Source organism: Salvelinus alpinus, chromosome 18, assembly GCF_045679555.1.
Source record: "Salvelinus alpinus chromosome 18, SLU_Salpinus.1, whole genome shotgun sequence".
In the NCBI taxonomy this organism is placed as follows: Eukaryota; Metazoa; Chordata; class Actinopteri; order Salmoniformes; family Salmonidae; genus Salvelinus; species Salvelinus alpinus.
The window spans coordinates 45,538,334-45,552,442 of NC_092103.1; the positions used below are offsets into that span (position 1 = coordinate 45,538,334).

Consider the following 14,109-nt stretch of genomic DNA (forward strand, 5'->3'; position numbering starts at 1 on the left):
ACTCCAGACAGACTAGTAACCCCTGTCCATCGGGGGTCTCCAGACAGGCTAGTAACCCCTGTCCATCGGGGGACTCCAGACAGACTAGTAACCCCTGTCCATCGGGGGTCTCCAGACAGACTAGTAACCCCTGTCCATCGGGGGACTCCAGACAGACTAGTAACCCCTGTCCATCGGGGGTCTCCAGACAGGCTAGTAACCCCTGTCCATCGGGGGACTCCAGACAGACTAGTAACCCCTGTCCATCGGGGGACTCCAGACAGACTAGTAACCCCTGTCCAGTGGGGGACTCCAGACAGACTAGTAACCCCTGTCCATCGGGGGACTCCAGACAGACTAGTAACCCCTGTCCAGTGGGGGACTCCAGACAGACTAGTAACCCCTGTCCATCGGGGGACACCAGACAGACTAGTAACTCCTGTCCATCGGGGGACTCCAGACAGACTAGTAACCCCTGTCCATCGGGGGACTCCAGACAGACTAGTAACTCCTGTCCATCGGGGGACTCCAGACAGACTAGTAACCCCTGTCCATCGGGGGACTCCAGACAGACTAGTAACCCCTGTCCAGTGGGGGACTCCAGACAGACTAGTAACCCCTGTCCAGTGGGGGACTCCAGACAGACTAGTAACCCCTGTCCAGTGGGGGACTCCAGACAGACTAGTAACCCCTGTCCAGTGGGGGACTCCAGACAGACTAGTAACCCCTGTCCATCGGGGGACTCCAGACACACTAGTAACCCCTGTCCAGTGGGGGACTCCAGACAGACTAGTAACCCCTGTCCATCGGGGGACTCCAGACAGACTAGTAACCCCTGTCCATCGGGGGACTCCAGACAGACTAGTAACCCCTGTCCATCGGGGGACTCCAGACAGACTAGTAACCCCTGTCCATCGGGGGACTCCAGACAGACTAGTAACCCCTGTCCATCGGGGGACTCCAGACAGACTAGTAACCCCTGTCCAGTGGGGGACTCCAGACAGACTAGTAACCCCTGTCCAGTGGGGGACTCCAGACAGACTAGTAACCCCTGTCCAGTGGGGGACTCCAGACAGACTAGTAACCCCTGTCCATCGGGGGACTCCAGACAGACTAGTAACCCCTGTCCATCGGGGGACTCCAGACAGACTAGTAACCCCTGTCCATCGGGGGACTCCAGACAGACTAGTACCCCTGTCCAGTGGGGGACTCCAGACAGACTAGTAACCCCTGTCCATCGGGGGACTCCAGACAGACTAGTAACCCCTGTCTATCGGGGGACTCCAGACAGACTAGTAACCCCTGTCCAGTGGGGGACTCCAGACAGACTAGTAACCCCTGTCCATCGGGGGACTCCAGACAGACTAGTAACCCCTGTCCATCGGGGGACTCCAGACAGACTAGTAACCCCTGTCCATCGGGGGTCTCCAGACAGACTAGTAACCCCTGTCCAGTGGGGGACTCCAGACAGACTAGTAACCCCTGTCCAGTGGGGGACTCCAGACAGACTAGTAACCCCTGTCCATCGGGGGACTCCAGACAGACTAGTAACCCCTGTCCATCGGGGGACTCCAGACAGACTAGTAACCCCTGTCCATCGGGGGACTCCAGACAGACTAGTAACCCCTGTCCATCGGGGGACTCCAGACAGACTAGTAACCCCTGTCCATCGGGGGACTCCAGACAGACTAGTAACCCCTGTCCATCGGGGGACTCCAGACAGACTAGTAACCCCTGTCCATCGGGGGTCTCCAGACAGACTAGTAACCCCTGTCCAGTGGGGGACTCCAGACAGACTAGTAACCCCTGTCCATCGGGGGTCTCCAGACAGACTAGTAACCCCTGTCCAGTGGGGGACTCCAGACAGACTAGTAACCCCTGTCCATCGGGGGACTCCAGACAGACTAGTAACCCCTGTCCATCGGGGGTCTCCAGACAGACTAGTAACCCCTGTCCATCGGGGGTCTCCAGACAGACTAGTAACCCCTGTCCATCGGGGGACTCCAGACAGACTAGTAACCCCTGTCCATCGGGGGACTCCAGACAGACTAGTAACCCCTGTCCATCGGGGGACTCCAGACAGACTAGTAACCCCTGTCCATCGGGGGACTCCAGACAGACTAGTAACCCCTGTCCATCGGGGGACTCCAGACAGACTAGTAACCCCTGTCCATCGGGGGACTCCAGACAGGCTAGTAACCCCTGTCCATCGGGGGTCTCCAGACAGACTAGTAACCCCTGTCCAGTGGGGGACTCCAGACAGACTAGTAACCCCTGTCCATCGGGGGTCTCCAGACAGACTAGTAACCCCTGTCCAGTGGGGGACTCCAGACAGACTAGTAACCCCTGTCCATCGGGGGACTCCAGACAGACTAGTAACCCCTGTCCATCGGGGGTCTCCAGACAGACTAGTAACCCCTGTCCATCGGGGGTCTCCAGACAGACTAGTAACCCCTGTCCATCGGGGGACTCCAGACAGACTAGTAACCCCTGTCCATCGGGGGACTCCAGACAGACTAGTAACCCCTGTCCATCGGGGGACTCCAGACAGACTAGTAACCCCTGTCCATCGGGGGACTCCAGACAGACTAGTAACCCCTGTCCATCGGGGGACTCCAGACAGACTAGTAACCCCTGTCCATCGGGGGACTCCAGACAGGCTAGTAACCCCTGTCCATCGGGGGACTCCAGACAGACTAGTAACCCCTGTCCATCGGGGGACTCCAGACAGACTAGTAACCCCTGTCCATCGGGGGACTCCAGACAGACTAGTAACCCCTGTCCATCGGGGGACTCCAGACAGACTAGTAACCCCTGTCCATCGGGGGACTCCAGACAGGCTAGTAACCCCTGTCCATCGGGGGACTCCAGACAGACTAGTAACCCCTGTCCAGCGGGGGACTCCAGACAGACTAGTAACCCCTGTCCATCGGGGGTCTCCAGACAGACTAGTAACCCCTGTCCATCGGGGGACTCCAGACAGGCTAGTAACCCCTGTCCATCGGGGGACTCCAGACAGACTAGTAACCCCTGTCCATCGGGGGTCTCCAGACAGGCTAGTAACCCCTGTCCATCGGGGGACTCCAGACAGACTAGTAACCCCTGTCCATCGGGGGTCTCCAGACAGGCTAGTAACCCCTGTCCATCGGGGGACTCCAGACAGACTAGTAACCCCTGTCCATCGGGGGTCTCCAGACAGGCTAGTAACCCCTGTCCATCGGGGGACTCCAGACAGACTAGTAACCCCTGTCCATCGGGGGTCTCCAGACAGACTAGTAACCCCTGTCCATCGGGGGACCCCAGACAGACTAGTAACCCCTGTCCATCGGGGGTCTCCAGACAGGCTAGTAACCCCTGTCCATCGGGGGACTCCAGACAGACTAGTAACCCCTGTCCATCGGGGGACTCCAGACAGACTAGTAACCCCTGTCCAGTGGGGGACTCCAGACAGACTAGTAACCCCTGTCCATCGGGGGACTCCAGACAGACTAGTAACCCCTGTCCAGTGGGGGACTCCAGACAGACTAGTAACCCCTGTCCATCGGGGGACACCAGACAGACTAGTAACTCCTGTCCATCGGGGGACTCCAGACAGACTAGTAACCCCTGTCCATCGGGGGACACCAGACAGACTAGTAACTCCTGTCCATCGGGGGACTCCAGACAGACTAGTAACCCCTGTCCATCGGGGGACTCCAGACAGACTAGTAACCCCTGTCCAGTGGGGGACTCCAGACAGACTAGTAACCCCTGTCCAGTGGGGGACTCCAGACAGACTAGTAACCCCTGTCCAGTGGGGGACTCCAGACAGACTAGTAACCCCTGTCCAGTGGGGGACTCCAGACAGACTAGTAACCCCTGTCCATCGGGGGACTCCAGACACACTAGTAACCCCTGTCCAGTGGGGGACTCCAGACAGACTAGTAACCCCTGTCCATCGGGGGACTCCAGACAGACTAGTAACCCCTGTCCATCGGGGGACTCCAGACAGACTAGTAACCCCTGTCCATCGGGGGTCTCCAGACAGGCTAGTAACCCCTGTCCATCGGGGGACTCCAGACAGACTAGTAACCCCTGTCCATCGGGGGACTCCAGACAGACTAGTAACCCCTGTCCATCGGGGGACTCCAGACAGACTAGTAACCCCTGTCCATCGGGGGACTCCAGACAGACTAGTAACCCCTGTCCAGTGGGGGACTCCAGACAGACTAGTAACCCCTGTCCAGTGGGGGACTCCAGACAGACTAGTAACCCCTGTCCATCGGGGGACTCCAGACAGACTAGTAACCCCTGTCCATCGGGGGACTCCAGACAGACTAGTAACCCCTGTCCATCGGGGGACTCCAGACACACTAGTAACCCCTGTCCAGTGGGGGACTCCAGACAGACTAGTAACCCCTGTCCAGTGGGGGACTCCAGACAGACTAGTAACCCCTGTCCAGTGGGGGACTCCAGACAGACTAGTAACCCCTGTCCAGTGGGGGACTCCAGACAGACTAGTAACCCCTGTCCATCGGGGGACTCCAGACAGACTAGTAACCCCTGTCCATCGGGGGACTCCAGACAGACTAGTAACCCCTGTCCAGTGGGGGACTCCAGACAGACTAGTAACCCCTGTCCATCGGGGGACTCCAGACAGACTAGTAACCCCTGTCCATCGGGGGACTCCAGACAGACTAGTAACCCCTGTCCATCGGGGGACTCCAGACACACTAGTAGAAAAAACGCTTAAAATATTTTAAAGATTTCAAATGATATTCGAGCCCAGGTCTGATTCGCAGGCAGCGTTCACAGCTGTAATGAATCATCAACAAATTGTCATAAACCCTCTGAGGCGTTGCGATGCGATCTGATTTGACTAACTACGTTAATATGTTGATTCGCTCAACACTGTGATTCCCTCTGTGCTTCCCTCCAAACACCTAATGTCTTCCAGTTTGTAGCTTCCATAACAATACATAAGCCTTGACAGTGATTAGACTATAGCAGAGCCATGCATGGAAGGACAATATGGGGCTCTGGGCTGTACACCATTATGTGTATTATTAGATATAAAGACTTTATGTAACACAGACTCTTTTTTCTGTGTTTAGTTTTGGCCCATAGATACAGCCATACATAAGGCTTTGTGTTATTAGTCATACATAAGGCTTTGCATTATCAATCATAGGATAAGGTTTAGCGTTTTCAGCCATAAATAATGCTTTACGTTATCAGCCATAGATAAGGCTTTGCATTATCGGTCATCAATAAACCTATTTGGATTCCTATTTGACTCAGCCATGCCTCCTTGCCCGTCCAACATTTCCTCATCTTCCACCCCCTCTAATGTGACTATCTCCGATGCTCCTCCCTCTTTTCCACCTGCCCCGCTACAAAGTTTCTCCCTGCAGGTGGTCACTGAGTCCCAGGTGCTAAACGAGCTCCTTAAACTTGACCTCAAAAAAACATCTGGGTCAGATGGTTTAGACCCTTTCTTCTTTAAGGTTGCTGCCCCTGTCATCACCAAGCCTATCTCTGAACTTTTTAACCTGTCTCTCCTCTCCTTAACCTGTCTCTCCAAGCAATGGGATGTTCCCATTGCTTGGAAGGCAGCCAAGGTGCGTCCTTTATTTAATGGCGGAGATCAAGCTGATCCTAACTGTTATAGGCCTATTTCTATTTTGCCCTGTTTATCAAAAATGTTGGAAAAACTTGTCAATAATCAACTGACTGGCTTTCTTGATGTCTATAGTATTCTCTCTGGTATGCAGTCTGGTTCCGCTCAGGTTATGGATGTGTCACTGCAACCTTAAACGTCCTAAATTATGTCACCATTACTCTTGATTCTAAGCAATGTGCTGCTATTTTTATTGACTTGGCCAAAGCTTTTGATACGGTAGACCATTCTATTCTTGTGGGCCGGCTAAGGAGTATTGGTGTCTCTGAGGGGTCTTTGGCCTGGTTTGCTAACTACCCCTCTCAAAGAGTGCAGTGTATAAAGTCAGAACATCTGCTGTCTCAGCCACTGCCTGTCACCAAGGGAGTACCCCAAGGCTCGATCCTAGGCCCCACGCTCTTCTCAATTTCTTCTAGGGGTTTGAACGTTTAGTTGAAGGATCTCCCAGCAGCCTAAAATACATTTGTATGATTACTGGTACATATTTGTTGTTTGTTGTTATGGAAATCAGGAGAGTGTGTACTGCGTTCCTTATTGTTGGTCTGTGTCATATTGTTCTGTTTTTGTTGTTATGCTATGTGTGTGTGTGTGCATGCCTGTGTTCGCGTGTGTGACTGAGTTCATGTGTGTGACTTAGCATGCATAGTCCTCTCCCTCTATCTGAGCTGTCTCCCTCCTCAGACGCAGCGAGCCCGTCTCCACACCTCACTTTCTGTTCTGTCCTACAGACACAGCGAGCCCGTCTCCACACCTCACTTTCTGTTCTGTTCTACAGACGCAGCGAGCCCGTCCCCAGACCTCACTCGTGGCACTCCACCAAACTAGGCGAGGGCCAGCCAGACCCCAGCATGGTGCAGATATCCCAGGGCACCATAGACCCTCCCTGGCATCACACATACAACTCCAGGTTAGTCAATCAATCAAGTAATAAAGCAATCAATAAATCAAATATATTTATAAAGCTATTTTTTTAACAGTTGTCATAAAGTGTGTTCTAATTCAATCCAAGGCAATAAGAAACATATTGTTAAATTAATATAGTACAAAGTCATTGTTTATACAGCTATTTCCATTGAGAGGTGTCTGTCCCAAACCCTGACTCCTAAACTACATGTTATTTATACTGAGAGGTGTCTGTCCCAAACCCTGACTCCTAAACTACATGTTATTTATACTGAGAGGTGTCTGTCCCAAACCCTGACTCCTAAACTACATGTTATTTATACTGAGAGGTGTCTGTCCCAAACCCTGACTCCTAAACTACATGTTATTTATACAGAGAGGTGTCTGTCCCAAACCCTGACTCCTAAACTACATGTTATTTATACTGAGAGGTGTCTGTCCCAAACCCTGACTCCTAAACTACATGTTATTTCGATTGAGAGGTGCCTGTCCCAAACCCTGACTCCTAAACTACATGTTATTTCGATTGAGAGGTGCCTGTCCCAAACCCTGACTCCTAAACTACATGTTATTTATACTGAGAGGTGTCTGTCCCAAACCCTGACTCCTAAACTACATGTTATTTATACTGAGAGGTGTCTGTCCCAAACCCTGACGCCTAAACTACATGTTATTTATACTGAGAGGTGTCTGTCCCAAACCCTGACTACTAAACTACATGGTATTTATACTGAGAGGTGTCTGTCCCAAACCCTGACTACTAAACTACATGTTATTTATACTGAGAGGTGTCTGTCCCAAACCCTGACTCCTAAACTACATGTTATTTATACTGAGAGGTGTCTGTCCCAAACCCTGACTCCTAAACTACATGTTATTTATACTGAGAGGTGTCTGTCCCAAACCCTGACTCCTAAACTACATGTTATTTATACTGAGAGGTGTCTGTCCCAAACCCTGACTCCTAAACTACATGTTATTTATACTGAGAGGTGTCTGTCCCAAACCCTGACTCCTAAACTACATGTTATTTATACTGAGAGGTGTCTGTCCCAAACCCTGACTCCTAAACGTCATGTTATTTATACTGAGAGGTGTCTGTCCCAAACCCTGACTCCTAAACTTCATGTTATTTATACAGAGAGGTGTCTGTCCCAAACCCTGACTCCTAAACTTCATGTTATTTATACAGAGAGGTGTCTGTTTTTAACACTATTATTTCAATAGAAAATATTGAGTTGTTCTATTTACATTAAAATATACTTATCAGATTAGTAGTTTTGTTTATTTTAAATTTCTCAAAAGAATGCTGTCCCACCTTTTGATGCCTCTACCGAAACACAATACAATGAATGTGCCTTAAGCCACACCCCTACTAATATCACCAGGTGATGAGACTGTAGAATGTGTCTTAAGCCACACCCCTACTAATATCACCAGGTGATGAGACTGTAGAATGTGTCTTAAGCCACACCCCTACTAATATCACCAGGTGATGAGACTGTAGAATGTGTCTTAAGCCACACCCCTACTAATATCACCAGGTGATGAGACTGTAGAATGTGTCTTAAGCCACACCCCTACTAATATCACCAGGTGATGAGACTGTAGAATGTGCCTTAAGCCACACCCCTACTAATATCACCAGGTGATGAGACTGTTGATTGTGTCTTAAGCCACACCCCTACTAATATCACCAGGTGATGAGACTGTAGAATGTGTCTTAAGCCACACCCCTCCTAATATCACCAGGTGATGAGACTGTAGAATGTGTCTTAAGCCACACCCCTACTAATATCACCAGGTGATGAGACTGTAGAATGTGCCTTAAGCCACACCCCTACTAATATCACCAGGTAATGAGACTGTAGAATGTGCCTTAAGCCACACCCCTACTAATATCACCAGGTGATGAGACTGTAGAATGTGTCTTAAGCCACACCCCTACTAATATCACCAGGTGATGAGACTGTAGAATGTGTCTTAAGCCACACCCCTACTAATATCACCAGGTGATGAGACTGTAGAATGTGTCTTAAGCCACACCCCTACTAATATCACCAGGTGATGGGACTGTAGAATGTGTCTTAAGCCACACCCCTACTAATATCACCAGGTGATGGGACTGTAGAATGTGTCTTAAGCCACACCCCTACTAATATCACCAGGTGATGGGATAGCACCTCTCTCCATCATGGCCACACGGTGAGTAGCCTGTTTGCAAATATTGTGGACAAAATTTGTGAGTAAGTTGGTAAATCTTCATGTATTTTTAAGAAGTGTCGCTACCGAACATCTAATGTATCAAGAAATATGTAAAGTATGGTTAAGGGACTAAAATATATTTTTGCTGGGATGTACATCTGTCCCCATTCAAAAGATAGCCAGCCATATGCTAGCTATGGGGATTCTTTAAAGTCTTTAAATTTGTCCAAACCGAAACGGTCACAACTGAAACCATAGAGATATATAGAGGTCTCATCTTTGTATCTGTGCCATTATGGCATCATTATGGCAGTGCCATTGAGGCTATTTCCATTTTAACATTGCATGTGCCATGCTCTAACAACTGAGCTACAGAGGACCACCATGTGGGTAGTGGACAAGTGCATAGTTCAGGAAAAAGGTTTAGAGTATTGAGATGCATAGTTAGTAAGGGGCTCCAACCCTCTAAGAGACCAAACATTGACTTATATTTGCCCAAAACATAGACGTCTATAATATACTGTACTGTACTCTACTGGACCCTACTGTACTGTACTGTCCTCTACTCTACTGTACTGTCCTCTACTGTACTCTACTCTACTGTACTCTACTGTACTCTACTCTACTGTACTGCACTCTACTGTACTGTACTCTACTGGACCCTACTGTACTGTACTGTCCTCTACTCTACTCTACTGTACTCTACTCTACTCTACTGGACCCTACTGTACTGTACTGTCCTCTACTCTACTGTAATCTACTGCACTCTACTGTACTGTGCTCTACTGTACTCTACTATACTCTACTGTACTCTACTCTACTGTATTCTACTCTACTGCACTCTACTCTACTCTACTGTACTGTACTCTACTGTACTCTACTGTACTCTACTGTACTCTACTCTACTCTGCTGTACTGCACTCTACTGTGCTGTACTGTACTCTACTCTACGGTACTCTACTCTACGGTACTCTACTCTACTGTACTGTACTCTACTCTACTGTACTCTACTCTACTGTACTGTACTCTACTCTACTGTACTCTACTGTACTGTACTGTACTCTACTGTACTCTACTCTACTGTGCTCTAGTTTATTCCACTTGAGTTTCTTACAGTTGAAGAAAGGGCCCATGGATCTAGTGGTCTTTAAATTGTCATGGTCTCAACTCACTGGGTCTGGATCTTGGGACCAATGTCCTGGTAGAAATGTTGGTCTTGGCTCCTGGATATTACCTTCGACTTTTGGTTTACAAACCATAGGCAACCCGATTTGAAGAAGACAAGGCTCTCTGGTCATTGGTTGATCACTCCCAACCCTTAGGAATCCCCACACAGTTGACAACTTTTAAATGGTGGAAGACCTCAATGGCAATGTCTATACTAAAATGAGTTATATCCACCTAGAGTCCTCTATTTATCTGTTTGATCGATACTTGACACCAAAACGCCTGTTATTTTGCCTAAATAAAGATGTGATCATTTAAACATCTAACAACATAAATAATTAGATGCGTACGCAATTCAATCAATCAACAAGTTTCAGATTCATACAATCAATATGGAACATGTTACAGAACAATATACTTTTTCTCTAGATTCAATTTAAAGTTTTTTTTGAAAATCATGTTTTTACTATTTTGTTAATTTGGAATGAAAGTTACCAAGTCTAGAATTAATCTGTAATCGAAGGTTAATCAGAATGATCCATACTGTGCACGGTTCCCCCTTCGCTGCTGCTTTTTCACTATCTTGCAGTAGTGACAAATATAGTGGGATCAAATCAAATCAAATTGTATTTGTCAAATGCGCCGAATACAACAGGTGTTACATTGAAATGCTGACGTACAAGCCTTTAACCAACAATGCAGTTTTAAGAAAATAACAACAACAAAAAAAAGTAAGACAAGAATAACAAATAATTAAATAGCAGCAGTAAATAACAATAGCAGGGCTTTATATAGGGTGTTACGGTACAGAGTCAATGTGGAGGCTATATACAGGTGGTACCGGTACAGAGTCAATGTGGAGGCTATATACAGTGGGTACCGGTACAGAGTCAATGTGGAGGCTATATACAGGGGGTACCGGTACAGAGTCAATGTGGAGGCTATTTACAGGGGGTACTGGTACAGAGTCAATGTGGAGGCTATATACAGGGTGTTACAGTACAGAGTCAATGTGGAGGCTATATACAGGGGGTACCGGTACAGAGTCAATGTGGAGGCTATATACAGTGGGTACCGGTACAGAGTCAATGTGGAGGCTATATACAGGGGGGTACCGGTACAGAGTCAATGTGGAGGCTATTTACAGGGGGTACCGGTACAGAGTCAATGTGGAGGCTATATACAGGGGGTACCGGTACAGAGTCAATGTGGAGGCTATATACAGGGGGTACCGGTACAGAGTCAATGTGGAGGCTATATACAGGGGGTACCGGTACAGAGTCAATGTGGAGGCTATATACAGGGGGTACCGGTACATAGTCAATGTGGAGGCTATATACAGGGGGTACCGGTACAGAGTCAATGTGGAGGCTATATACAGGGGGTACCGGTACAGAGTCAATGTGGAGGCTATATACAGGGGGTACCGGTACAGAGTCAATGTGGAGGCTATATACAGGGTGTTACGGTACAGAGTCAATGTGGAGGCTATATACAGGGTGTTACGGTACAGAGTCAATGTGGAGGCTATATACAGGGGGTACCGGTACAGAGTCAATGTGGAGGCTATATACAGTGGGTACCGGTACAGAGTCAATGTGGAGGCTATATACAGGGGGGTACCGGTACAGAGTCAATGTGGAGGCTATTTACAGGGGGTACCGGTACAGAGTCAATGTGGAGGCTATATACAGGAGGTACCGGTACAGAGTCAATGTGGAGGCTATATACAGGGGGTACCGGTACAGAGTCAATGTGGAGGCTATATACAGAGGGTACCGGTACAGAGTCAATGTGGAGGCTATATACAGGGTGTTACGGTACAGAGTTAATGTGGAGGCTATATACAGGGGGTACCGGTACAGAGTCAATGTGGAGGCTATATACAGGGGATACCGTTACAGAGTCAATATGGAGGCTATATACAGGGGTACCGGTACAGAGTCAATGTGGAGGCTATATACAGGGTGTTACGGTACAGAGTAAATGTGGAGGCTATATACAGGGGGTACCGGTACAGAGTCAATATGGAGGCTATATACAGGGTGTTACGGTACAGAGTCAATGTGGAGGCTATATACAGGGTGTTACGGTACAGAGTCAATGTGGAGGCTTTTTACAGGGGGTACCGGTACAGAGTCAATGTGGAGGCTATATACAGGGTGTTACGGTACCGAGTCAATGTGGAGGCTATATACAGGGTGTTACGGTACAGAGTCAATGTGGAGGCTATATACAGGGTGTTACGGTACAGAGTCAATGTGGAGGCTATATACAGTGGGTACCGGTACAGAGTCAATGTGGAGGCTATATACAGGGGGTACCGGTACAGAGTCAATGTGGAGGCTATATACAGGGGGGTACCGGTACAGAGTCAATGTGGAGGCTATATACAGGGGGTACCGGTACAGAGTCAATGTGGAGGCTATATACAGGAGGTACTGGTACAGAGTCAATGTGGAGGCTATATACAGGGGGTACCGGTACAGAGTCAATGTGGAGGCTATATACAGGGGGGTACCGGTACAGAGTCAATGTGGAGGCTATATACAGGGGGGTACCGGTACAGAGTCAATGTGGAGGCTATATACAGGGGGTACCGGTACATAGTCAATGTGGAGGCTATATACAGGGGGTACCGGTACAGAGTCAATGTGGAGACTATATACAGGGGGTACCGGTACAGAGTCAATGTGGAGGCTATATACAGGGGGTACCGGTACAGAGTCAATGTGGAGGCTATATACAGGGGGTACCGGTACAGAGTCAATGTGGAGGCTATATACAGGGGGTACCGGTACAGAGTCAATGTGGAGGCTATATACAGTGGGTACCGGTACAGAGTCAATGTGGAGGCTATATACAGGGGGTACCGGTACAGAGTCAATGTGGAGGCTATTTACAGGGGGTACCGGTACAGAGTCAATGTGGAGGCTATATACAGGGGGTACCGGTACAGAGTCAATGTGGAGGCTATATACAGGGGGTACCGGTACAGAGTCAATGTGGAGGCTATATACAGGGGGTACCGGTACAGAGTCAATGTGGAGGCTATATACAGGGGGTACCGGTACATAGTCAATGTGGAGGCTATATACAGGGGGTACCGGTACAGAGTCAATGTGGAGGCTATATACAGGGGTACCGGTACAGAGTCAATGTGGAGGCTATATACAGGAGGTACTGGTACAGAGTCAATATGGAGGCTATATACAGGGTGTTACGGTACAGAGTCAATGTGGAGGCTATATACAGGGTGTTACGGTACAGAGTCAATGTGGAGGCTTTTTACAGGGGGTACCGGTACAGAGTCAATGTGGAGGCTATATACAGGGTGTTACGGTACCGAGTCAATGTGGAGGCTATATACAGGGTGTTACGGTACAGAGTCAATGTGGAGGCTATATACAGGGTGTTACGGTACAGAGTCAATGTGGAGGCTATATACAGTGGGTACCGGTACAGAGTCAATGTGGAGGCTATATACAGGGGGGTACCGGTACAGAGTCAATGTGGAGGCTATATACAGGGGGGTACCGGTACAGAGTCAATGTGGAGGCTATATACAGGGGGTACCGGTACAGAGTCAATGTGGAGGCTATATACAGGAGGTACTGGTACAGAGTCAATGTGGAGGCTATATACAGGGGGTACCGGTACAGAGTCAATGTGGAGGCTATATACAGGGGGGTACCGGTACAGAGTCAATGTGGAGGCTATATACAGGGGGGTACCGGTACAGAGTCAATGTGGAGGCTATATACAGGGGGTACCGGTACAGAGTCAATGTGGAGGCTATATACAGGGGGTACCGGTACAGAGTCAATGTGGAGGCTATATACAGGGGGGTACCGGTAATTGACACCGGATGGTCGGGAAGTCAGTAGTGCCATTTAATTTAAAGTAGTGCCTATATAGGGAATAGGGTGCCATTTAATTTAAAGTAGTGCCTATATAGGGAATAGGATCCCATTTGGAATATATCCTACCACTCTCCTGGTGCTCAGTTTAACTCAGCTGTTTTTCTCAGAGAACGGTAGTATATTATTTTAGACTGAGACACATAAAAATGACGTTTGAGCCAACTGCCTGTAATGTAGATGTGGACAGAACAGCTTGTTTACATGTTATTGGGGTTTAGTCAATGAGGCGCTATCACTCAGTGATGTTAGATAAGAAAGGAACAAACACACACA

At 48.7% G+C, this 14,109-nt stretch overlaps 1 protein-coding gene across 3 annotated transcripts in view; it reads left to right on the plus strand.

The window, feature by feature from the left end:
* The window catches only part of LOC139544405 (protein Shroom3-like), a 162,545-nt gene that overhangs the window by 117,568 nt on the left and 30,868 nt on the right, over positions 1–14,109 (plus strand). For all 3 annotated transcript variants that reach the window (XR_011668863.1, XM_071351452.1, XM_071351453.1), the window contains one exon: positions 6,414–6,545. Coding sequence is in view for 2 of the 3 variants with exons in the window: in XM_071351452.1 (XP_071207553.1) it covers positions 6,414–6,545 (132 nt within the window). In the remaining variant the exon portion in view is untranslated. The remainder of the gene's footprint in view (positions 1–6,413; positions 6,546–14,109) is intronic.